Genomic DNA, 27,967 nt, shown 5'->3' with positions numbered 1-27,967 from the left:
TTTTATTTTTTCTTTGCCTTACAGTACACTTCCATATCTCTTTCTGGTATATGCCCCAAATTGAATTACAGTGATGTGTGACAGGGGAGATGCTTCTCTCTGATATTAGTTTATTAATTAATTATTGATACTTCTATGTTTTTTTTTTCAGGTCAATATTAATCCATTGTACAGACCCAATGAATTACAGTACTCTCTTAAAAAGGTAGGGCTAATCGCACAGTCTGTGCCTTTAGCAACTAGCCCAAAGCCTGAGCCCAGTAAAAATTGATAGGGCCAATGAAAAATTTGAGAATTTCAGTTGCATTCTTTAGAAAAAAATAACTGAAATTTACAGTTCTGGCTAGTAGCTAAAAATGTTTATGGCACAGACTGATCTCAGTAATTAATCTGGTCACGATATATTCTCTTTCAGTCAAAGTGTAGCAATAATATTATGCCCCCCACCCCCCCACTTTTGTGGGTAGACATATTGTTTTTGCCCTGTCTGTCTCAGGCCGTCACATTTTTTTTCAAGCGAAAATTCCCAGAAATTTTTCCAAATGATAAATTATTTGTCTTAAGATGGTATTAAAGGATCTTTTTCAAACTTTGCATACTTGTAGTTTTTAAGGTTTTGAGGATCATACAATACAGATGAAAGTCATGTTTCAGTTAGGTCAGATTATTTACACAAAAGTTACATGTATGGCCAATTTGAGTTTTATTATCCCCAATTTTTTTTGGCAATGTGGCGGAGTATTATTCACTGTCCCTTAGGTGCCCTATTTTTCAGGTATTATTTATATTTTTCTGTTATTAAAATTCAAGGAGTGTACACCTTTGATCTATAAAACTTTTAGACAGTTTTTTTTATGTAATGATTAATTTACTCTTTCAATCAAAAGTGAGGACTGTTCTCAATCTTGCTCTTTCTAATGCAATTGCATATTGAGATCCATAAAAATGGTATTAACTTTTTTCTTTACATGGGTTGACATGCATTGACAATGATCACTTGAGTTAGTTGTATTATCCATATACTGCACAAACTATGCAGTTTTTCTTAAATATTTTAATTGTACTTACATTAATTATTCTGGAGTTACTTCCCTTCGCCTGTATAATTATTAGTCAACTGTATAGTAAATGTTGTATTGTAAATCCTATATGATTGCTCGTTAAAACAGTTCAAACCGAACTCTGAATAATTCAAAACCTGTACAAACCAAACAATTTTAAAGTCCCTTTATATCAAATTTAAATACTGTGAAAGAACTATTGTTCGTGGGGTACCAATTTTCGTGGTTTTTGTGGGAAGTCCAAACCACAAAATTTGGTTTCCAGCCAAAAGGAGATTTCCATTGAAGTGTACACTGAAAACCTCAAAACCACGACTTCAAGAATCCACAAAAATTGGTATCCACAAATTAAAGTACTTTCACAATATGTATCTTGAACCTTGGTAAAATGAACACGTATCTAAACTGAGCTTATTTTAAAAGTCCAAAAGGGATTCAGTTTAGACTAGTTTCACAGTATTTATTATGCCATTTAAGGAAGTAGATCTAGGGTAAGGGACACAACTCTTACAAATCATTCAAACGTTTGTACTCAGCAGTTTACATCAATCTCATGTAAGCATCAAAGTAACTTGGACTGATTTCATTCTGTTTCAAATGAAAGCTTGATAGGCTTTTGTAAAATGGAATATGATACAAACATATCACTGATTTCAAGAGTTATGTCCCTTACCCTAGATCTACCTCCTTAAGGGTTGGAAGATGATGTTATTTCTACAAAATGATATCAACATAACTTAGGTACCAATATGTCAACTTCACAGTTTTTGGCCAATGTCTCAAGATTCCACTTGCCCGTCACCCTAGGCAAGTGCAATATCTGTTTGGAAAAGCTGATTATTATGTCCCACTTTACGTTTGGGCAGTTATAAACTTATATTTCTGGAAGGATTTGATAAGTTTGAAAAGCAGACTTTAATTATGGGAAAGTTAATTTTCATTTGGAGTAAACCCATCGTGGAAACCTAAAATTTTCAATAATCTTAGAACACTGTTTTGGCATGCACATTTTGAGTCTTTCTTTCATTTTTGTTTGATAGGTTGGTTGTAAGGCAGTAGTGTTAGCTGAGGAGTTCAAAGATCAGCGGTTTCATGATATTATGTTTGAAATCGTCCCTGAGTTAGCCAGGACAAAACCAGGACAGCCAATCAAAAGTCATATGTAAGTTGAAGTCCTTGATCTTTGATCTTTAAAGCTCATGTACATACTGTATTAATTGTCTTAGAGATACAATTACAGAATGCATTGTATAGTATAGCTTTGCAATTAAGTATATAATACATGAATTATTTCTTCTGTTTAAAATTATATTTATTATTTTGCTAAATATGTCATTTCATTACCTATGTCAATGAAGTAAATTTATTTTTCTTTTTTTCATTTCTGAAAATATCTGATGTAATCATGATTTGGAAAATTCCATAACTACTTTCTGTTTACATAGAACTTAAATTAGTTTATTTTCTTTTTATCATGAGTTAAAGTCGGGGTATCACTCAAGAGCCATCGCTCACAGATTTCTTGTTGTCACAATTTTCTCATAATGGATGGATTGATTTCAAATTTAGTTTGTGGCTTTATGCTGATGAGGCATACCTTGTAAGGGACTTTGGTTTTTGTCTAATATCAACTTCACTTGCTGTTGGAATTCCCGATTTTTTACCATGTAGAATGACAAAGAAAATGTTTGTCACAAAAGCTTCAACTAATACTGGACAGATTAATTTCAAATTAAGTGTGTCAATTTATTTAAATGGGTTTTACGTGTACCTTGTACATATTTTAATTGCTTATTGTTGCTGTCTGATACTTACTTCCTGTACAAGTGAGAGTATACCTACATGGAGGATGACATTAATGCATGCAATTATTTTTTGTTGTTGAAAAAATGGCTGTGTCATTAATAAAATGGAGTCCCTAATATCTGTAAGGGTACCATTATCTGAAAAAAAAAGTGTTAAAGTAATTGTTTTATAAGTTATCAGTTGATGAAATACTGCAATATTCAGTTTCCACAATTTTAGAATGATACTCTTTCAGGATTGTCCCATTTTTTTTTTATAACTTCCTGAACTTAGGCCAAAAAAGATGATATCATATGTCTGTTTCCTGCTTCCCTACCTACCCTGTTTGTTTGCCCCTCCCCTAAACACTTTATGACCATTTTTGCTCAACCACTGTTTAAGTCTGAATTGTTGCCCCATTCATTTATGAAAAATAAAAAAAAATTCCCTACCTACCTATTCTATATTTTTCTTGCTGGAAACAAGATTTTTATTATTTTTGGCCTTATCAGTATGGTTCTGTTTATAGATTACCAGAGCTAAAGAACCTGATTATAATCAGTGATACAGATTATGAGTAAGTTGTACAGATACTATGTCTACAATATTTCTTACCTGTGTCACTCAATGTTGAAATGTATCAATTAGTCTATCATACTTAGGGATCCTACATACTAAGTGGAAAATATGTAAAAGAAATATACGGAACCAATATTATTCAAACTCTGCATAGCATACATAAATATACATATTGAAGATGTACAACTCTAATTATAGAAAATCCCAACATTTCTAGTATATTGAAATTTATCCTCATTTAATGTTTTTTGGGGATACATACTTTTCATAACATGTGACTCAATAAGTATTGAATTAAGGCCAAGTGGGAAAAAATGTGTGTTTAAGGTTTTCCAGCCTACCCTATTTTGTGTTTATATTTGGTATGAATGCCAGTATGAAATCAGTTGTGATACTAGTGTTTTATACATTTGTTATTATACAGTGAAACACATGCACCCTATTTCTAAAGCAAATGTTTGGAAAAAAATGCTTTAAACCATGGCAAAAAAATATCTTTACATTCCTTCCTGCTGTCAATTTGATAGCTCTTCCTTAAATGTTACACTGTTAAAATTTTAGTCTTGAATGAATTTAATTCAATTTTTACGTGTAAAAATTTATGAGAATCAGGCAAAATAGGAAAAATCAGAAATGTGCATGTTAATAACCTAGTGATCTGACAATATAATTTCACTTGAGGATGCTTTTTCTATTTGAAAAGACTAATATGTGATCTCTGCACCACTGGATGTGCTCAGAAATTTTTCAATAGAATTTTAGAAAAAATAGGATTTTGACTGACCTGACTTATCTGCCTTTGAAATGTTCATTTTCAGTGCATTTCAATGAAATTTAAATTCAATCTACTAAATTGATATGGAAAATTTTGTCTTTTTTTATTGTTTCTGATGGTGCAAATATTTAAATTGAACTTTCAAAATGGTGGTTTTTTTTTTACCATGTTTCACCCACTGCCTGATTCTTACAGAGACTTACACTTAACTATGTATATTTATATTAACAGTGGAATGATGAAGTTCTCGGATGTTATGAAATTTGGGACCAGCCAGAGAAAAAATGAAATTTTAAACCTTCAAAGTAAACTTCAATTTGATGATCCAATCAACATTCAGTTTACATCTGTAAGTAGCTTAACTGTACAATAAAAATTTAGATTAATTAGAGGGATAGAGTGTCGCAATCAGCAGTGTGCTCTGAAATATGAATGATTCAAAATAATTCTGTCAGAAGTGATGTATTCCGGAAATGATGTTTGCAGTTAGGCACTGATTGTTTTAATGCAGATGCACAGCATTAGTGCATTTTAGATGGTCTTGCGTATTCCTGTTGGTTGATGCATTAGCAAATATATAGCAACATAATTTATGTAGTTCATTCAACAAATTTGTACGAACATTCTCCTAGAACATTTTTTATCTGGAATCATATCTACTTTCTAAGTCAAGGTAAATGTCTCACCAATGTCATACATGTACTAATGTAAAATTATATAGTTCTACATACAGATATATAAGTATTTCAGCACTAGAAATTCCTTTTTTTCTCATCACTTGGTGTGCGCTGTCGTAGTCAGTCTTCCATCGTTAGCTTTTCTTAAAAAATCTTCTTCCCTGAAACCTTTGAACAGAATTTGATAAAACTTGGGGACAATCATCCTCGGCATTTCTTCTCCCAAAATTTTATCAATGATAGCCGCTGTTACTTATCAGTTTTTGCTTCTTATTTAGAGAATGAAAGGAGATTGATATTTAATGTAAATTTATTAAATGTTCAGTATTTCACACGTGATTTCGGGACAAGATGCTCGGTACATTTTTTTTAATTAGACACCCCTCAAAAGGAACTTTTGGTGTAAAGATGGTGCCGAATTGAGAATAAAAGCAAAGCAAAATTCTTGTTTTTTTTTTTTCGGTCTGGCTGATAATTGTTCAGTCCAGCAGATTTTGTTAGGTTGCCGGAGCAAATGTCCAACAGGTTGAAAAATGATTTGGCCAGGTCTGCAAAACCTAATAAACGGTCAAAATCTTTGATCCAAATTGCACAGATGATATTTGTCATGATACTGCAGAGATGATATTTGTCATGATACTGCAGAGATGATATTTGTCATGATACTGCAGAGATGATATATGTTATGATACTGGACAGATGATATATGTTATGATACTGGACAGATGATATTTGTCATGATACTGTAGAGATGATATTTGTCATGATACTGCAGAGATGATATTTGTCATGATACTGCAGAGATGATATATGTTATGATACTGGACAGATGATATATGTTATGATACTGGACAGATGATATTTGTCATGATACTGTAGAGATGATATTTGTCATGATACTGCAGAGATGGTATTTGTCATGATACTGCAGAGATGATATATGTTATGATACTGGACAGATGATATATGTTATGATACTGGACAGATGATATTTGTCATGATACTGGACAGATGATATTTGTCATGATACTGCAGAGATGATATTTGTCATGATACTGCAGAGATGATATATGTTATGATCCTGCACAGATGATATATGGTATGATACTGGACAAATGATATATGTCATGATACTGCAGAGATAATATTTGTCATGATACTGAACATTTAAACATTAATCATCATTCTACTTATATTAACTGAATTACATGCTAAAAGTACCTGTCATGTCCAACGGTCCATCGAAATTCGCCATGACTGTGTTTTGCATGTATTCAATGTTTAAAGCTATTAATCAAGGTGAGCGATTCATCCTCTTGAGAGCCTCTTGTTTATACATCACTTCATTGATTTTCAGGGATGATCTTTTCTGAGTTTTTGTTGGCTTCGTAAAATCATCTCTTGATGTTTATTATCTGCTGATTCTGTCTCCTTAGTTGCGTGCATGGTGAGTTGTATGTAAGGCTAATGATTAAATATAATCTTATTTTTTTCTTCCAGGGAACTACTGGATTTCCGAAAGGTGCCACATTGTCTCATCATAATATTATCAATAACAGCTACTTCATTGGTCACAGATTAGGATATCACGAAATGGTATGGTACACTGCCATTTAGATTTCAATATACGTTTAAATCTGTCATTTAGAATTTAGTATTTAGATACAGCTCTTTACATATTAGAGATAAAAATCTGATGAGGCCAAGAATGATATGTGTGTTAACTGTTACCTGCTGAAAAAAATTATGGTTGGTAGGACGATTATTTTTTTTTATAGCCACTGGAGATTGCTATTTTGTACAATAATTGATAGTTCAGTTACAGATTAGGGGCGAGATTTTCGGAAATTGAATTTTTTTCATTTCAAAAGTTAAAGGGTAAAGGTCAGTTACAAAATAGGATCGTATGGTGTACAGTTACGTGTAACACACATGTACTTGTATTTTTGTATTTTGGCCTGAAAAAAAAGCATGACTTTATATTAATCAGTTAAAAAATAAAATAAAACCTACATTTTTTAACAATTTGGTTATGAAATGGAATGAAAATATTGAAAAAAGCACATTTCAATAATAATAATAACCCTTTTTATAAAAAAATGCAGAGGAAGGATTATGTTTGATTTAAAATTCAGAAGATTAGGCGTAAAGAGAAGATATATTCAGATCAGCTGTAACAGCTTTCTTAAGGAGGTAGGACTAGGGTAAGAGACACAACTCAACAAGTCATTGGAACGTTTTTATTCAGCATTTTACATCAATCTTATGTAAGCATCAAAGTAACTTTGACTGATTTCATTCTGTTTCATATGAAAGCTTGATAGGCTTTGATGAAATTGTATATGATGCAAACACATCACTGATTTCAAGAGATGTCCCTTACCCTAGTCCTACCTCCTTAAGTAAAAATGAGTAAATATTTTTTTCTAAATTTGGGACAATTTTGCTTTTATAGGAAACAAGGATATGTGTGCCAGTTCCACTTTACCACTGTTTTGGGATGGTTATTGGTAGTCTGCAGATGGTTACTAATGGTGCCACCTGTATTTTTCCGTCTCCAGGGTTTGATGCTGGGAAAACACTACAAGCTGTTAGTGATGAAAGGTTGGTTCATTTGATATTTAACGCTAGTGTATTTAAAGTATATCCCCACTCATTGAGGGAATGGTATATTGTAATCAACTTGTTCATCCACCTGTCTGAAATTTTTGTCACAGTAGATGGATTGATTTCAAAACTGGTGTGTGGCTTTATATTTGTGAGGCATATGTTAAAGGCCATTTACTTGCTGTCCAGTAAACTTCCTGTCCAGTAAACTTCCTGTACAAGTGGGGGTATACCTACAACAATGTGTGCAACTTCCTGTTGTGTTTACAGCTTCATTATCATAAAAAAAGAAATGATATTTTTTGCATGTTTAGCTAGCGAATGGCCAAATTAACCAAAACAGATCAAATCGTATGACAGATTAAGTCATGAAGGAAAACATTGTACCGCAAATGTTAGCAGATTCTTCTATATAAAACCCTCCCATTATTTTGTTAAAAGCTCTCCATCCAGCACAGTTTTAAGTTATCTGCTTAGCTGTATAAAGTAATATTTGAAAAAATTAAAAATAAAATACTCTGGTATTGCAAGACCAAGAGAGGTCAGTCTTAAAGGTTAAAGATGTTTGGTAATTTTAAAAATAAAATACTGTGGTATTGCAAGAACAAGAGAGGTCAGTCTTAAAGGTTAAAGATGTTTGGTAATTTTAAAAATAAAATACTGTGGTATTGTAAGAACAAGAGAGGTCAGTCTTAAAGGTTAAAGATGTTTGGTAATTTTAAAAATAAAATACTGTGGTATTGCAAGAACAAGAGAGGTCAGTCTTAAAGGTTAAAGATGTTTGGTAATTTTAAAAATATACCCGGTAATACTGTGGTATTGCAAAACCAAGAGCGATCAGTCTTATAGGTTAATGATGTAAAGTTATTTAGTGGGGGTCTCATGAAGAATTGGTATAAACTGTTATTAAACTGCCTTATCTTTTCTGGTCTGAATTTTACTGGGCCTATAAATGGTTCAAGTTTTCATAAAAATTTTTAAGAATTTTTGTGTTGCGGCATCTATGCTCAAAACTAAAGAGTTAAGCAATTTTATTCTGTCTTAGCAGTCAAAATGCATCTACCCAGATTAGTTATTTTCTGATGGTATATTCAGACAGGGATGTCATTAGAAGCCGGCAGCCGGCAAAAATCGCCGGCTACTCTTTCAAACGTCGCCGGCTACTTTCATACCCCACAAAAATAAAATTCATAATATAATAATATAATATACTGACAATATTCATCCACAAATATTAAAGATTGCACTTGAATGACGCATCGGTGTGACTTTAATGCATTGTTCGGTTGCTAAAATAAATAGTCTGCGTTTCTTCCCTGTTTCTAAATATAGACTTTCTTATTTTTACCGAACTGAAAATACTTCTTTTCCGGTCAGCAAAAAGCAACATGTCGGGCCGTAAAAGGTCAAAGCCTGTGACACAGGGACAATCATCTATCTGTAGTTTTTTGTCACCAGGGCCAGCTAAGGCCAAAAAGACAGACAGTGACAATGGTAGATATAAATTAACAATCATATTATCGATGATATTTAATATCTTATTTTAATTCGATAAAATACTAGCAAGGTCATTGGGTATGACAAGTGCCATTTTTGTCAAAACAAAATTTTCAACAAGATTGGATCGATTGATGGTTCAAGTGTGTAATGAGAGGAAAGATTGATATGGGAGTGGTTAATTATGCTAGTTAGCAAAACAATTTAGAAAAAAAAATAATTAAAAGCTCAAATTATTTATAATTAGTTTGTGTTTTTAGATACTTGTCATCAAGAAAATTTAAAGAAAAAAATGGAATGAATGTGCATGTGACAAAGACATTTATTTGAAGAAAGAAACAAAGCAAAAACTTTGTTGTCACTTGTATTAAGTGGAAAAAAGAAGGGTCTATGCAATGGGGAACTTTTCAATAATAAACAATTTGTTCAAAATTTAAAAAAAAATATCACATTTTTTAGGCTTATCTAACAGAAACTTGTATAAAAATTGTAATCTTATTGTCCTGTACAATGGCCCAGGAGAGCCCTAGAATGCAGGATATTGCACCCGGACCCCCTGCCGTAATGGACGGGTTCGCCGCCTACTTTATCTAATTAGCCAGCTACTTAAAAACTTAGTGACATCATTGATTCAGAGTTGGAAATTATAGCCTGCCCGACAGACAGAGACTGCCTGTTTTTTGATCGGGCGGCCAAATATTAAATTTTAACAGCCTGGTGGTTGTGCTAGTTTAACAGGTTATTGGGATTACCCTTTTCTATTTTGTAATGAGTTCTTGGTATTACCTCATTCATAACGGAACTTAAAAATCAAACTGATCAAATAACGTTACATTATCACATGTTTTGACTCGATCTCTGTTGGGAACGTGGTAAACCCTTGTATGTGTCAAATCAAATCCCATTAGCTGGTTTTCATTAAATCAACCAATAGTGATTGCACTTATTAAACAAAAATATTGACGGAAAGGGAAAAAATGTATTTGTAAAAGTTGTGTCTTTATGACAATATTTTGGACTTCCCTCCCCATAAATAGCGATATTGATTCCAAGGAAAAGTATAAATTGTATGATCAATCTAAGCCAAAATGGTTAATTGTTCCAAGCTTTAAAACGGAGTTTCGAATGGTTAATTTGTGACGACTCTCATGGAAAGTTATATTGTCAACTATGCCATTCAGCTGTCTGGAGATGAGTCTGAGGATAATTATTAACAGTGACTGAGTTTTTGAATTTGTTTAAAAGTAAAGTAACAATGAAATCAAAATTTAATTTTTATTTACTTGAAGCAGAACATTTCAGATTGCATATTGAATTACATTGTAGACCAAAAATCAACCCGCTAAAAATGAAATGCTCTTTAAAGTCACTAGTAGTGTCTCAATTACATATGCACTTGTTGCAGTGTGTTTTTATCAAGTGACAAATCATAAGTCATACTTACGTATATTACAGAACATCTTTAGGTTTATTCTTTTTTGTCATGCTAACATTTTAAACATCAAAATACATTAGAATCTGAAAAGGACAATTGATTGGCATTTTATTGCATAAATTTTCAGGGCTGGTAAATTTTAATCAGGACAGGTATCTTTTTGATATAGCCAGCCCTGTGGTCTGGTAGATATTTTCTACGAGTTTCCTACCCTGGTATATTTCTGTAAATATGTCATATATACCATTTGTACCATTTTTTTCGTGGGGTACGAATTTTCATGGTTTTCATGGGTAGACCAAACCACGATGTTTGGTTCCCAACGAACAGAAGATGTCTTTTGATGTGTGAACTAAAAACCTCCGAATCATGGATTAAAGAATCCATGAACTTGTGTTTCTTCCCTAATCCATGAAAATTCGTATCCATGAATTAAAGTACTTTCCAGTACCATCAAATTTTGAGGTTGCAATAAAAATTTAGCCATTCGCCTTTGGTAAAGAAGTATTTTCTACAGTAGAAATGCTAGTTTTTTTTGAAAGTTGTGTGTTACTATAGAGAGACAATAAAGATGCACTAACTTGACAAAAGTTTGAATGTATTCATCATGTTATCGTAACCTGTATTGCTCAACCTATTTGACAGATCCTTGCATTTTTTTTACAAGTTCTAGTCTGTTCTACTCTTGAATGCATATTTCTTCAGCACCATTTTTGTCCAACACATTTCCACCTGTTTTTATGCCCTTACATTCTTCAGTCCATCCATCATTATTTTGTACATATTTTAATAGAATTTAAGTACTAGTCTATATAAAATTCAGACACTGCTAATGGTAAAGTGATTCATGGTCAAGAAAAATCCACCGAACAAACAATGGTTTTTCAGTCTACACATGCTATACATTCACATAACATTCAGATCTGCATTTTTCAGAAAATCATACATTCATCTCCCACGAAAACCAACCAAATGAAGCCAAATCAAGAACAATAACTCTTGCAAAGTGCAAATTTCATGTACAATCTATATAACTTTTATCTCAAAAGTGCAACAACCAAATGAAAAACTAAGAGTTGAAAGTGAATTAGATGGGTTTTTGACATGCATGAATCACCTTCTGTCTGATTTTTAGAAAGACTGCTACTTAAAATATGCTTTAATGAATTTTCATTTGATTTTATTGATGTATTTTTAGTGCATACAGAAGTTTAGGGGATTAAGTCTTCCTTTGATGAGCAGTCTTACATAATTAATTGGATTGTTGACAAGGATGTTTAAGCTTTCTATCATTTCACAGAATCTGATTAAATGTTTTCTATTTTTATTGTTTAGTGAACAAACTTAGAGCCAGTATATCATGTGATCAACCTTTAATCTAGGTAAAACTTAACTCGACCTCCTGAATATCACTATTTCATGTGCTGTAATTGTCATTTTGGACAGAGACTCCATTGCTTACTGTATCTTTTTTATGATTCAATTTTTCTTAACTTAATTTCTTAATTTTTAATTCCCTACTGGTGCACCTGGTCCATGCTCCCAGTTTTTAGTGGAGTCCGAGTTGCTTTTTTGCTTTTGTTACTTTATATGTATTATTTTTGTTTGTTATGTATGTCTGTTTTCTATGTTTGGTCTTTATCCCTGGATTGCTTTCTTTTGATTTCCGCTAGAACCTTTGTTCTCTTGATTACTCTTTTAACTTAAAAAAAAAAGAACTGATTACTTGCTTTACTGAAGCCATTCTTGTCAAGTCAGTGCCGATTTATTGTCTGTATATTTTTTCAGGTGTTCCTCATTGTATGGAGTTCCTACCATGTTTATTGATATGCTGAATCATCCAGATTTTCATAAATTTGATATGTCTGAACTTTACACAGGGGTCATGGCAGGGTCGCCCTGTCCCATAGAAACCATGAGACAAGTCATTGGTGAAATGGGTATGCCATGTATCACTGTAAGTCTTGTATTTTTCATGATTTAAAGTGCAGACATGATTTTTTCCTGGTTTTTAGCAGAATTCTGCTAATTCAAATCCAGATTTTACCATTAGGATTCTTTTTTTACTGTATATTTACTTCTGATTTTGCCAATTTCTGCTTTGTTTGTAGACCTCTTAAAATTATGTCTAGATGTGACAGCTTTTATTACAGTGAAATCTCTGTAAACCAAACCCTGAATGAACCAAAAACCTGCCTAAACCAGAGAGTTATTTTAAGTCTTTTCATATTGTTTCAATGTATTTTGAACCTGATTTAACCAAACACCTGTCCAGACTGATCATATTCTACAGTCTGTGTGTGGTTTGGTTTAGACAGATTTCACTGTATATGTACAAGTCCAACCATGCCTAGTTTTGACAAGTTTTTTAATTTACAGTTGTCTGTTAAATTAAACAGATTTCACTGTAATTCATTTTTAGCTCACCTTGCCGAAGGCCGAGTGAGCTTATGCCATCACTTGGTGTCTGTCGTCGTCGTTGTCGTGGTCGTGGTCAAATTTTTAAAAATCTTCTCCTCTGAAACTACTGGACTGACAGGTTTTAAACTTGGCATGATTGTTCCTTAGAGTGTTCTGCACAAAATGATTGTTGGGATTTTTGATCCATGAAAAAACATGGCTGTTGTTACTAAAAATAAAACATAGGGGTCAGATTGCAGTTTTTTGCAAATAACTCAAAAACCGTTGCCTTTAGAGCTTTCTGGCATAGGGTAATATTGTTCAGCATCATGAGATGGACCTATGCCAACGATTGGTCAACTGATGTAGGAGTTACGGCCCCTGAAACAGTTTTTTTCGCATTTTTCGCATGTGCAACTTTGAAAATCTTTTTCTCAAAATCCATTGCACAGAATTCAATGAAAGTTGGCATTTATGTCCCTTAGGGTATCCCACACAAATTGACAGTTGGGATTGTTGATTCATGAAAAAACATGGCCGCCATTATTAAAAATAGAACGTAGGGGTCAGATGGTAATTTTTTGCAAATAACTCAAAAACCGTTGCCTTTAGCAAATTTCTGGCATGGGTAATATTGTTCAGCACGATGAGATGGACTTCTGAAATTTTCAAAACCATTCATTGACTAATGTAGGAGTTATGACCCCTTAAACAATTTTTTTGTTGGTTTCTTTTTTTTTTTCACATGTACAACTTTGAAAATCTTCTTCTCTAAAACCATTTAAGATCATGGAATGAAAATAAGCATAATAGTTCTTTAGTGTATTGTGCTCAAAATGACTGTTGTGATTTTTAATCCGTGAATAGATATGGCTGCCTATACTAAAAATGGAACTTAGGGGTCATAAGACAGGTTTTTGAAAAATATTAAAAAATTGTTGCCTTTAGCAAAATTCTGGTTCAGGTCATCAAAATGCTATGGAAAGCATTTCTTGCATTTGACAATTTAGTTGATTTTAACTTAGCCTTTGCAAAAAAGCAACTCGGACTCCACTAAAAACTGGGAGCATGGACCAGGTGCACCAGTAGGGAATTAAAAATTAAGAAATTAAGTTAAGAAAAATTGTTTTTCAAATAAGCAAATGGTTAACCAGGTGAGCGATTCAGGCTCTCTTGAGCCTCTAGTTTTGTGATATTGTGTGGGGGTGGGGGGAAGAACTCTTTGGTCTTTAGCATAAGTATCATAATGATAGCTTGAGCTTTTCAAACTGGAAACATATTAATTTTTGTGGTTGCTAATTTTAGCAGATTACGTCAAGTGAATATATTCGCCAGTATGAATTTTCATGGTTTAAAAACTTTGTTATCATTTATAGTGTTAAAAATCAGTTCCACAGTTACTATATTTTTTCAGGTTTATCTGACCTCTTTGAAAACAGGGAAAATTAGTATGCCTTAAAAGTGATGTGTTTACAGTATATTAAACGGTCTTTATTTAATGCAATAGTTTCTGATTTTACAGGCTATTGCAATAGATTTTTTTGTCACATTAAGGAGGTAGACCTAGACACAACTCTTAGCAAGTCATTGGAATGTTCGTATCAGCATTTTATATCAATCTCATATAAGCACCAAAGTAACTTGACTTATTCAGATTTCATTCTGTTTCAAATGAAAGCTCGATAGGCTTTGGTGATATTGATTATGATACAAACATATGACTGATTTCAAGAGTTATGTCCCTTACCCTAGGTCTTCATCCTTAAATCAACAATAGTGTTCCTGATTTATTGTAGGTGTACTTCATTATATGGTGTTCCAACATCATTTATTGATTACCTGAATCACCCTGATTTCAAAAAGTTTAACTTGAAATATTTGTACACTGGTATAATAGGAGGGTCTCCATGCTCTCGTTAAGTACTGACCCAGATTATTGAAAAGATGGACTTATTTGGTATTACTGTAAGTTGGTTGTCTCCCCGCTTGTTGATGCTCCTGAACCTTTGAATTGCAAAGATTGCGCCACAAAGTACTTTTTATATCCTGCCTATAAACTTGATCATCCTTAAAAAAAAAGATTTTCTGCATACCTTGCTGCTTTTAAAAGTGCCAAATATTTTATACTCATGCATAATATTTAACTCTTGAAATTTATTATGTCACCACGCCCCGTAGGATCAAACACTGGTCCAGACATGTACAAGAAGAATTTCCTTGTATGATGTTGTTTTTGTTTTTGTTATCTCCCTTAGACACTTAGATATTTGTACAATAACTTGAGTATTAAATTATAGATCTTTTAATGGAGTTTAACCACTTTCAGTCTGTTCAGAAGCCTACTTTGTCAAACATTCATTCAACATTCTAAAGATTTGTCAAGTTTGAATATAGTAATGTGTCCCTATGTGTCGATGTTAGATGACCTTATTATGGTTTGAACTGCATGGTTACATTTGTATGTCAGTTAGTACTACTTGTAGCACTTATTATATATTAGATGAGTGATAGTGTCTTTTGAAATTGAAAAAAAAAATTTAAGCAAGTCCACAAAGCTATTCATGAAAAAGGGCCTGTTCGTAAACACTTGCTTAGAACCACATACCAAACATTCTACATTATATTAATCAGAAAAGCATGAAGAAACTGAGGTGTTAATTTTATTAATCTACTATAATTTGTTTTTTTTTTTTTAAAGTTCTTATGAAATGCTTATGAATAACATATGTTTTTCAGGTTAGATAGATAGTAGTGTTGTGAATTGAAATTGTCCCTTAATTCGGTATGGCAGGTTATTTTTGCGGGTGTAAAATTTGGCGATATTTAGGCAAAAGGCAAACAGGTATATGAACAATTTTGGTGATTCTTATTTTTGTGGATGTGGTAGTGCAATAAGTACTTAAGTCTAGAGTAAATTTTTTTTTTTTTTCGAAATTTATTTTGGTGTTTATATACAAACTGCTAAAGTACATCAAAATTACCACCTTTCAAAAATACCTGCTATACAGTAGTTTATATATGAATTCATATACAGTGAAACTTCTCCAAACCGGCCACCACTGGGACAAGAAAAAAGTTTATGGGGGTGGCTGGTTTTGTGAAAAATAGCAATGCATTCTAAGAGCTGTTTCCATTAATGTGTTCTATAACCCTACACCTTGTCAGTTTGTTGGTCGAGACATGTATAATACCAATTAAAAACTTTTGGCCTTTTATTACATTTCAAATCTTGCACCATTGTAAATAATTTGATTTTACAAATGGTACTGCCGACAGAATAATGTTCACGGTTTTGAAAGAATGTGTATTAAAGATCAAAGGGCTATTGATGGTAATAAGTTATTTTTATTGTTTTCCTAAATTACCCATCAACATAGTCTAATAATTTCACCCCTATGTTGTTTTAGCTTGGGTACAGGTCACATTAATTGACATTTAAGAGATTGTAACGATTGTACTATTAAATGACCCCTGTTGCCTGACGTGTTTACACACCAATTAACAGCCAAAATGTAATGTATGGATTAATACTTGTTGTTTAAACTACTGTGCCCTTCAATTATCAGCTGTCCACTGATGAAATGCAAACCGGTCAGTGAATGAATTATTAATTAGTGGTCAGTGAATGAATTATTATTTACGTAATATTAGGGAATCATTTACAATTTTGTTGACACATCTATTACAGGTGAACAATAACCGGGCGGCAGGAATTGAGAAGTTGTTTTTATTAAAAAGATGTAGCTAAAACTGGCCGATGTACGGTTTTAGGGGGTGGCCGGTCTATTGAAGACAAAACACACAGGTTTTAAGGTATATCAGCTGGGACTTCTGAAAACGGCCAGTTTGAAGGGAAGACTGGTTTTCTTAGGTTCTGGTTTGGAGAAGTTTCACTGTATTTAGAAATGTTTGACTTTACTTTTATGTGTTTTGTTGTTTTGTTGTTTTTTGTTTTTTTTATTTCTAAATATCTGATGAATGTTATGTTAAAAATTGTTTTTAGTAGATATGACTATTTGTATTGTTAAGTGGCTTCTGAAAAGTTCAAGATACAACTTAAGTGTAAAATGTTTAAATTTAAGTCATTTTAATATTAAAGGTATGCTATGGTACAACAGAAAATAGTCCTGTGACATTTCAGAGTTACAGAGATGATGTCTTTGAGAAAAAGGTCTCCACTGTTGGGAGACCTCATCCCCATATTGAGGTAACAATACTGATTAACTTCTCCACTCTACATCATTTTAAATCCCATGCCATGGAAAGCAATGTCCTCCTTTCTAGCTTACTATAGCAATTAACAATTTATGCATAGATCTCATCAAGATGAGAAAAATAAGGACCATAAGCTATTCAAAAGTTTTTTATGCCCGTATCTCAAAAATTATTTGTGATTATTGCTTAAAACTTTACACCTTTGTTAATTATATTAATCTAAAGATCTGTATACTTTTTGGTAATAATTAAAAAATTTTGTGAAAAAGGGGGTGTTTTTTCATGTCAAATCATTTCGCCAAAACTATTTATTATTATTGCATAAGACTTGACACACTTGTTCATTATATTAATCTGAAGATCTGTACACTTTTTTGTGCTGATTATTTATTTTATTTTTGAGTTATTGAATTTTTTTATTGATTTTTTTGTAAAAACAGTTGTGTTTTTTGGACGTTTCATGCTGTATGAGGGGAATTCAGGAGGTGCATTAATCTTTAAAAAATATATATGGGTGGTTGGGTCACAAAAAACTGCCTTCCAACCCTCCTGTATATTTAGTGATGGAATGTCCCATAGATAGATTGGGAGTTTAAGTGAAACATTAGAACCAATATGGGGAGTTTAAGTGAAACATTAGAACCAATATGGGGAGTTTAAGAGAAACATTAGAACCAATATGGGGAGTTTTAGAGAAACATTAGAACCAATATGGGGAGTTTTAGAGAAACATTAAAACCAGTATGGGGAGTTAAAGTGAAACATTAGAACCAATATGGGGAGTTTTAGAGAAACATTAAAACCAATATGGGGAGTTTTAGAGAAACATTAGAACCAATATGGGAGTTTAAGTGAAACATTAGAACCAATATGGGAAGTTTAAGAGAAACATTAGAACCAATATGGGAGTTTAAGTGAAACATTAGAACCAATATGGGGAGTTTTAGAGAAACATTAGAACCAATATGGGAAGTTTAAGTGAAACATGTGACCACTTTTGTTTCTCTCTTTTGTCAACTTTCTGTATTATGGAACTTAGAAATTTTTTTGGTTGCAAATATCTTTGCTCTCTTTATCAGAATTATTGCCTCAATTTGGTATAATGTAAAACATTTTGTTAGTAATCTGTGTCTGTCACTTATATAAACTTCCTATTGAGTGGGCATATGGAATGAGACAGGTTATATTTAGCCTGATATCATTAACAACCCATTAATATTATTCAAAATACATTTATGATTTTTCACAAGACCACGGGCTTATCATGTGCTTGTGGTGTAGCTGTTTATTATAATCCCCACTGCAAACAGTATTTGGGGGGAGTATGAAGAATAGATCCTGTCTGTATGTCTGCTTACAATATTTTATTATTTTAGGCCAAGATTATTGATGAGAATGGTAGTATTGTTCCTTGTGGAGAGGCTGGAGAATTGTGTACCAGAGGGTATATGACCATGTTGGAGTACTGGAATGATGCTACCAAGACACAGGAAGTCATTAAAGCAGACAGATGGTATCATACAGGGTAGGGTTGAATATGTAATACTTTAGTACCAGTCCACATGAAATACAGACACTGCCAATGGTTAAGTGATTCATGGTTGAGAAAAACCCACCAAACAAACCATGCTTTGTCAGTCTACATATGCTGTACTTTTTCATAACAACAATCTTTCCTGCATTGAGATCTGCACTTTTTAGATAATTATCTCCCACTAAAATCAGCCAAATCTAGCCAAATCAAGAACAGTAACAATAACAATAACTCTTGCAAAGTGCAAATTTCATGTACAATTTTTATGTTTTTTATCTCAAAAGCACAACAATCAAATGAAAATTTAGGACTGGTCATGTGATCAGTAATTGTCTCTGAACAAGAAACCAAATTAAATTTGGTGGGTTTTTGACATGCATGAATCACCCTCTGATTTTTATAAAGACTGGTACTTATGTATAATAAGAACAATTGATGTCTAATTTATTCAGGTTGTATCAACATATGCCATATTTATAACATGTTTAGTTCTGAATAGAGATCTGTATTTTTGAGAAAGAATGAAAATTCTTGCAAAATACCCATTTCTTGTACAATCTTTTTATATATTTTTTTTTATTAAAAATGCAACAATGGAATGGCAAATTTAAAAAAAAAAATGAAGGGTAATGGTGAAACGTAACAAAGTCACCAGCATATAACCTAAATACAAAAAGCTAATACTTTCAGTGATCACCAAAGGTTTTCAGTAAGTTTAAATGCACTTTTAAGGAGGTAGACCTAAGGTAAGGGACGCAACTCTTAAAAATCATTGGAACATTTGTATTCAGCATTTTACATCAGTCTTTTGTAAGCATCAAAGTAACTTGGACTGATTTAATTCTGTTTCAAAGAAAAGCTTGAGGGGCTTGGTGAAATTGAATGCGATACAAACATATCTCTGTTACGTCCCTGACCCTAGGTCTACCTCTGTAAGTAAGCTCTGAAAGGCCTTAATAACAGAGTAATAAAATCCATGTTAACTGAACAATGACACTTCTTCAAAATCAAACTGAAAACGAATAAAACCACACAAAAACGCATTTATGACCAACAACTTATGACTCTGGACAGGGGCATGAAATCTGTTGTGGGGTTAAACTAGTTTCACAAAGCTTTAACCATCCTCCTTAATGTAAGGTAAAAATTGAACTTACACAAAAAACAACCACACCATAAAATTCTTTCAATAATACATCCATTTCTCTCCATGGCACACCTCAACATAAAGACTGGTTGTCTATGATTTGGTCATTTCAACTACTTCTTGGATGATACAATATTTGCGATATCACACCATGGATAATGTGATATGACTTGTGAAAAATTCACCATTGCAATCAGTTGTGTACTTGTGTATCATTTACTATGAAATTTGATTGGTTGAACGTGATGTTGGGAAGTATCAAAAGTTTTTATCTTGACACCAATAGCGAGGTCAAAGACAATCACTAATATTTCCACCATGACAGATACAGAAGGGCCAAAATGTTTAAAGGAATCGTGAAGAAAAAGGTTTTATAACTCTTGAAAGTTGAATATCACAAAATATCAACTCGCTTTATTTAATTTCAACATCATAGCTAACTGCTTCTTTGTTATTATGTTGAAATTAAATAATTTTAGTTCATATTTTGTGATATTCAACTTTCACTCATTATGAAACCGATAATTATATGGTCTTTAACCCTTTCATAATATAATGTCTTTCTTATATGAAATCTGCTATATTTTACCAGGGACATGGCCAAAATGGATGAGGAGGGATTTTGTCAAATTGTTGGGAGAATTACCGACATGATTATCAGGGGTGGTGAGAATGTTTATCCCCTTGAGATTGAACAGGTTCTTTACAGACATCCTGATGTTAAAGATGTACAGGTAATCCTTTACCTTTTATTTCAATGATTTGATTTCGAAAGAAATGAGTTTTCTTATTGGTTAATGAAATTCTGCTATCATCTTATAGACATACTATTGCCATGTAACGATGGGGTCATCAACGTTTTTAGATGATTTCCTTGTTGGATTGTGATACTTTTCTCTGTCTATTTTAATTGAAACCAATCTAATCCAACAGCTAAATTTTTCAAGAAGCCATGGTATAATTTGACATTTTTGTAAGTCTTTTTTTTAAATGGTCATTCTTTTTACTTTTGTATTCCAACATCCTTCCTTGTGGATGTGTTCAAGTTATTTTCATCTTGTCCCTAAAGTTACAAAAACTGTGTTTCATATTTGCTTCAGTGGAATTTTATTGTTTTACAACCTGTACATTACCTATCCAGTGGAATTTTGAGTTTCCCCTTTACTGCCCTTAAATTGTCTCTTTTTACATTGATTCACGGTGAAGATAATTCCGTCAAACGATGCTTTTTCAGTCTACATATGCTATACTTTCACATAACGATAATCATTTCTGCATTTAGATCTGCACTTTTTAGAAAATCATACTTTAATCTCCCACTAAAATCAACCAAATGAAACCAAATCATTAACGATAACTCTTGCAAAGTGTCGATTTCATGTACAATCTATAATTTTTATCAAAAGTGCAACAACCAAATGAATAATTAAGACTGGTTATGTGATCTGTTACTCTTTCTGAACAAGAAATAAATATTAGTTTAGTGGTTTTTTTTACATGCATGAATCATCCCATGTATATTTTTAGAAAGACTGCTACTTAACATTTAATGTTGAATTTACTTATTGGGTCAGTTTATCATGAACAATTCGTGCTAGGTCTATGGTATTCAGTTTTTAGTTGCATAAGCATTACCTCAATTTAATCCATATCTGTTTAATGCATACTGTAAACATAATTAATTTTAGCAGTGTATTGATTTTTGCTATTTTCACGGTGGTCATTAGATAGTAAAAAATAGTACCCACAAAATTGATTTTCAGCACTGTGTAACGCCAATCATATATTTACACACTGAAAATATGAAACATGTTAATATGCCCAGTCGACAGAATTGACGAAAATTAGCAGCTGGGAAAATTAATCTTATATCAGCTCAGTATGCCCTGCAGTCACATTCTATTGATTTTGAAATTTTGAATAACAGTGACCATACATATTGTATACAACAGGTGCTTCATACCTCTGTGATAACAGTTCATGAATACCACAGAATGTAGAGCTGGTGAAAACAGACCTAGATCTGCTGTCATATTTACAGGAATGATTTTCAGCGGAATTTCGCTATTTCCAATCCGGATTTTACTGTTGGAATTCTTTATTTACTGTATATTCACTTCTGGTTTTCCGATTTCCACATTGTTTGTAGACCTCATAAAATCATCCCTCTATTTAATGTTGACTCAGATTTCTAACACTGTCTATGTGTAGGTTGTTGGTGTTCCAGATGAGAGACTTGGAGAAGAAATTGTTGCCTTTATCCAGTTAAAAGACGGCCACAAATGTACTGAAGAAAGTATAAAAACATATTGCAAGGACAAGGTAAAAAATAACATTCTGCAAATTCAAATGGTACGGCCTTGTTTAAGGTATAGGACCATTAAAGAATCATGCAAAAAAAAGTGATTACAGTCCCTGAGCTGATTTGCAATTAATTGCAGACAGATCTATGACCGGTTACTGATCTGATCGCAGTGTGGTTATGTAGAATGACGGATGATCGGTTCATGTAAATTTCAGAATTTCTTTTGAAACGAATCCAATAAACTACTAAATGAAATTTATCTTAAATTTTAAATATTAAATCCACATATTGTATTTCGTCAGAAATAAAACAAATGTGAAATAAAAGTTATTAATTGATGTTTAAATCTATTGCATTATGTAAATATTTGTGTAAATTGACAAACAAAACATGGATTCTGTAAAATAAATTGACTGCTCTGTGGTTGCAATCCCTGGTTTAATGGATCAGTTAAACAGATCGATGAATGATTGGAAACTGATTTGTGATTGATGATGGTTTGCAATTTTAGTTGCACGAATCTGTTCAGGCACTGTAATTGAACTCATTTAAATAAAAAGAAGGGTGATTTATTGAACTCATGCATATAAGAAAAACAGGTTACACTTGTAGAGGCTTCCTTTCAAAAAAATACAATATATAACAACCGGAAGTCTTTAGAAAGTAATATTTTGATATAGTTGTTTCTGACGCTTGGAAGTGTAATCAAGGGAACCATGATTCTTAGGCAGAAATCAAAAGAATGTCATCCATAGACAAAGACCAGACATGGAAATCAGACAAACACAACAAAGAACATAAAATAACTAAAATAAAACATACAAAGTAACAAAAGTTAAATTAGCAACTCGGACACCACTAAAAATGGGGAGCATGGACCAGGTGCACCGATATGGTAAGGTAATGGACTTTTAATTTAATGGTCAAAACAGGTTGAATTCCATTGAAAAATATTCCCCAACATTTTTGTTCATTGCATCTCACTATAAGGCCAGTCAGTTTTTGTCCCGCCACAACGTGGAAGGGGACATTGAAATACTGTGTCCGTCTGTCCAGCCACATTTGTGGACTCAACAGCTCAGAAATTGCTTGACAGATTTTGCTGAAATTTTGTAGGATAATTAGTCACCATTTGTAGATGATTATATTGATCATTGTGATTTAACAAATTTTCAGTAGTAATAGGACTTTTGTAACATTTTTTGAGGTGGTGGAAGATGTGTCTACAAGTTGCATGTTTCTCTGCTCTAACCTTCCTTTATCTCAATCACAAAGGACCATGTTTGATGCAACTTCACTACAAAAGGAGTCGACAAAAAATTTGGACTCTTGATTCTTAAGTAAATCTTTACTTACACACCTTGAAACGTTCATGTTTCCTATTTTAGTATTTGGACAAAAAATTTGGACTCATGATTCTTAAGTAAATCTTTACTTACACACCTTGAAACATTCATGTTTCCTATTTTAGTATTTGTGCATCTTTTATTGTTCGTTTACATATTGTTTTGCCTTTGTTTAAATGCATCATAGAAGCGTTTGTTTAAATGCACAACTGATAGAAACATTCATTTATTTTTGTACATTCATTATTTCCTTTATTCAACTGTTATTTTGGTGAGTGTTTAAAATGCCTTTAGGTTTTGTGTGTGCATATATACAAATAATGTTCAAGCATTCACCGTAGTCAAATTACATTGGAAGAGTTCCTGAAAAAAAAATGACAGAAAAAAAGATAGACGTATTTAGGTTTTGTGCGTGCAGTAAACCTTAGTGTCTCAAGGAGTGTACTTGTAAGTCTTTATGGGAGATAAAGTTGAAATGGCATTTAAGGAAGTAGACCTAGGGTAAGGGACACAACTCTTACAAATCATTGGAATGTTTGTATTCAGCATTTGACTTCAACCACATGAAATTGAGTATGGTACCAACATGTCACTTATTTCAAGAGTTATTTCCCTTACCCTAGGTCTACCTCCTTAATGTATGCAAAATGATCTTATCGATTGTTTGATGAAAAAGAAAAGTTCCTTTTTGGTAATCTGTTTTTGACAGAAGTATATGGTTTACTGCCTTTTACCATGGAGTCTATCTTTTTCCATCATTTCTTTTTTTCAGGCACTCTACCCATGTAATTTGACTGCAGTGAATATGCAAGGCTTGAACATTATTTGTATATGCAGGCATATATAATGCACTGTCAATACTCTTCCAAAGCTTGAAGTAGCAGTCTTTGTAAGCATCATGCAAATTCTCTAACGTGTGATACATACCAAATATGGCTACACATTTTAATTTTGTTGTTAAGTTGCAATATAGGTCTATTTTATGATTTATGATGAAATGTATGATTATTCATTACAATCTGTCTGCTTTTAGGAGATAATCTACATTGAAAATCATATTATATTATATTTTCTATTATATTTTAGCGTCATTTACAAAGTTATCTTCCTTTATTTTGGATTCCACAGTGTATTTTATAAAATTTTTATCTCCTATGAAAAAGGGTTATTTGAATAGCCAGATGTAACTTTCTGTTTACTATGACATTTTAAACAAAATATCATAAAAAGAAATATGTGGGCTTTCTAACAATGAATCACATTTTGCATGATTCTTATGTGGAGTGCTGTTTAAACATTTAGTGAATATGCATTTCATAATTATGATCTGTAGTTGTATACATATACATGTTGCCATAGAGCACTTCCAAAAAATGTTATTTTGCCAGTTTTTTTGTTTTTGTTTTTTTTTTAAGTGGAAAATTGAGTGGGGTTACCTTTAATAGTTTAGTTCTAATAGTATGAAATAATAGGATAAATAATTGGAAAGAGTGAATAACCCATTGATTATCCTAGTATTCTCATTCTACTAGTACCAAAATATTAAAGGTTCTCCCACATAATTTTCAACGCGGTAAAATGGGTCTGTCACTCAAAAATTGTCATTTTTGTCCATTTATGGTCATGTTTTGCTACATCTGAGATTCAACAGGAGCAAAACAGGAACTAAAGCACATTAATCACTCGTGTGAAAAAATGAGGATTTTTTCCCATTTTTGGCCTCAGTTTGACCTAAAACCTGAAGTAATCAGTACAAGGGGTTGACATAGAATTGGTGGTGAGAAAAACATCATTCTTATTTAAATTATAGATTAATTCTGCTCTGGCAAGGGGCAGAGAAATGAAATCTAATCCCTAAAAAATCTCACTTTTTTGGCAGCGGAAACTCATGATCTTCAGTCATTATATTTTAAAGAACTCTTTATCAAATAGCCTCATTTTAAAGCACAGTCAGCCTGTCAGGCTGCATGTAGATGGAAACAAATTGAGCTTTCCTGATATAAGATTAATACTGCCAGATCCAGTAAAGCGGAAACAGGGCCAATGCCAGATAAATCTTGGTGCAGCACGACAAGGATTAAGGCCCAAATTATACTAGTCTTCAAAACTTGCACAAAACATGTTACATAGAGAAATTAATACATAAGGCTTGTAAGTCTTGTCATGTGACCCTGTGAATATCAAAACTCCCATTCAAAATCATAGGAAAGAATCTAAATTTATCATGGGAAACCTCTTACGGGTACAGTACCTGAACCGGTCCGTGCAACAAAAATTGTGATCAGTCATCGATCTGTCAAACCAATCCATTGAACTGATGATCGCATCATCTGACCAAAATGCAGTCAATATATTTTTCAAATTCCGTATTTTTATATGTCAATTTTACACATATTATAATAATGTTATAATAATGCAGTATATATAAACATGAATTAATACTTACATTTTGCTTCTGTTTTACTGTTAATAGATCATTTGTCATTTAGCATAACAAAAATGTGATCAGATCAGTCACCGGTCATTGGTTATCGATCCGTCAGCGGTCATCAATCCGTCAAATTGTTGTGCGGATCAGTTCAGGGACTGTAAGTAAATGGGATGATGCAAATATGAAGCTTATCTATTTTCTGAAGTTAATTTGATAACAGTATGAGGTGACTTATACATCCAACCAGATGCTACGAAATTATTTACCCATTTTTACACCAAGTACAGAAATTTCCTACCTGAAAAAAATAACTTTTATATGGTATTCTCTTTTTTACAGATTGCTAAATTTAAAGTTCCGAAATTTGTGCACTTTGTTGAGGAGTTTCCTTTGACTGTGACTGGGAAAGTACAGAAATTTAAACTCAGGAAATCTGCTGAAACAGACTTTTATAAACATTGATAGAGGTTGTATCCAGGCCACCTTAAGGAGGTAGACCTTGTTTGTATCATATTTAATTTCACGAAAGCCTATCAAGCTTTCATTTGAAACAGAATGAAATCAGTCCAATTTGCTTCGATGCTTACACAAGATTGATGTAAAGTGCCAAATACAAACGTTCCAATAATTTGTTAGAGTTCTGTCCCTTACCCTAGGTCTACCTCCTTAATCAGCACTTCAAATCAAAGATTTGCATTTTGTTACTTGTTTATTTTGTTAAACATTACACATAGTTAAATTACTTTTAAAGGAAGTGTTTAAGTTTAAGCAGGTCTTGTGCCCTTGCTACAAAGTGGTTGAGGTCCATCAGTATTCTTTTGGCCATAAATACTGTGTTTTGAGTTACTAAGTTTGTTTTTGATATGTAAATGTCATGCTCAAGAATTGATTAATAAGTTCTTTGTGACAAACATTTTAAGTGAGCTGTGCTCTGAATGCGTGTATGTCTGTTTTATACAATGTTCTTCAAATCTACCTTTTTTACTAACAATGACAGATCCAGAGAGAGGAGGGTTCCTTTGTTTCAACTAAGGGTGGGCTATTTAACCTCTGGTCAACACCCTCTTTTTGGATCTATCACAGAATTGTTGTATTATAATGTTGTATGGACACTATTATGATTCTTTATGGTTTCAAGATATTTGTCCATGGTCCAAATTATGTAAAATTTTGGGCAACTGTTAAGGTGTACAATGTAACGTGTTGTCATATTCAGCTGGGCTCGATGGAGCTTTTTAATTTGTTGATATGTGAAATTTGCTCAACCCATATCTCTAGGTCAATATGTCTGATAGTAAATGTACAGTCCCTGAACTAATCAGCACAAACATTTGATGGATCGATAACTTATGTCCGATGATCAATCGGATCACAGTTTCGTTATGTAAAATGAAGAATGATGGCTTCTCATAAATTTCCATTGGAATAAATCCAATACATTATAATAAATCTATCTTAGATTTAAGATAGTAAACCTCATATGTGTTTTGTGTTGTGTTAAATATGAAGCAAATATAAGATAAAAGTAGTTAATTGATGTTCATATCTATTGCATTTTATTAAATTTGTGTGGAAATTGACAAAAAAAAAGTAATGAAATCCATTAAATGTATTTACTGATCAATGGTCACATGATGATCAAATCAGTTTGACAGATTGATGACTGATTGGAAACTGATTGATGGTCAATGACCGATCACAGTCATAATTGTATGGATCTGTTCAGATACTGTATCAATTTTTGTATCAATTTTTTTGCATAAAATATGAAAATTTGGATGGAAGAGGATGCTTTAATAGTTTCTGTTACTCTCCTAATACCATTTTTAGAACCAGACATTGTTTTTTTTTTTCTTGTTTGTTTTTTTTTCAATTTATAAACAGCCCCCCCCCCTTAATTATGAAATTTAGTCTCAGTTAACAGATTCAAAACACTATCAATTGATATTTGGATTCTTTGTAAATTTTTTTTTTCTGTCAACTTGGATCATTTAAGGTCCAAAATTAGTCTTTAATCACTTCTGTATCAACTCAGCTTTGTATAATTTTAGTTTAAACTTAGTTTAAATGTATGCTTGCATGTGGTTCTTTTTGGGATATTTTTTACTGTTGGAAAATTGTATTACTCACAGTGCAATAAATATATATATATTCAGATATTAACAATTGTATG

At 32.5% G+C, this 27,967-nt stretch overlaps 1 protein-coding gene across 1 annotated transcript in view; it reads left to right on the top strand.

The window, feature by feature from the left end:
- Positions 1–27,949, top strand: part of LOC148605312 (medium-chain acyl-CoA ligase ACSF2, mitochondrial-like) — a 33,263-nt gene extending 5,314 nt beyond the window's left edge. The window contains exons 4-15 of the mRNA XM_088551192.1: positions 152–205; positions 2,102–2,223; positions 3,376–3,423; positions 4,432–4,549; positions 6,378–6,473; positions 7,333–7,481; positions 12,205–12,373; positions 16,916–17,023; positions 18,408–18,556; positions 20,305–20,446; positions 21,924–22,034; positions 26,134–27,949. Coding sequence (XP_088407318.1) covers positions 152–205; positions 2,102–2,223; positions 3,376–3,423; positions 4,432–4,549; positions 6,378–6,473; positions 7,333–7,481; positions 12,205–12,373; positions 16,916–17,023; positions 18,408–18,556; positions 20,305–20,446; positions 21,924–22,034; positions 26,134–26,256 — 1,389 coding nt within the window. The 3' untranslated portion in view covers positions 26,257–27,949. The remainder of the gene's footprint in view (positions 1–151; positions 206–2,101; positions 2,224–3,375; positions 3,424–4,431; positions 4,550–6,377; positions 6,474–7,332; positions 7,482–12,204; positions 12,374–16,915; positions 17,024–18,407; positions 18,557–20,304; positions 20,447–21,923; positions 22,035–26,133) is intronic.
- Positions 27,950–27,967: the final 18 nt, after the last annotated feature.

This window comes from Perna viridis, chromosome 10 (assembly GCF_037379345.1).
Source record: "Perna viridis isolate PV_CMFRI_1.1 ecotype Kerala chromosome 10, ASM3737934v1, whole genome shotgun sequence".
Classification (NCBI taxonomy): domain Eukaryota; kingdom Metazoa; phylum Mollusca; class Bivalvia; order Mytilida; family Mytilidae; genus Perna; species Perna viridis.
Note: the sequence above shows the minus strand (reverse complement) of the source record. Positions and strands in the feature narration are given on the sequence as shown.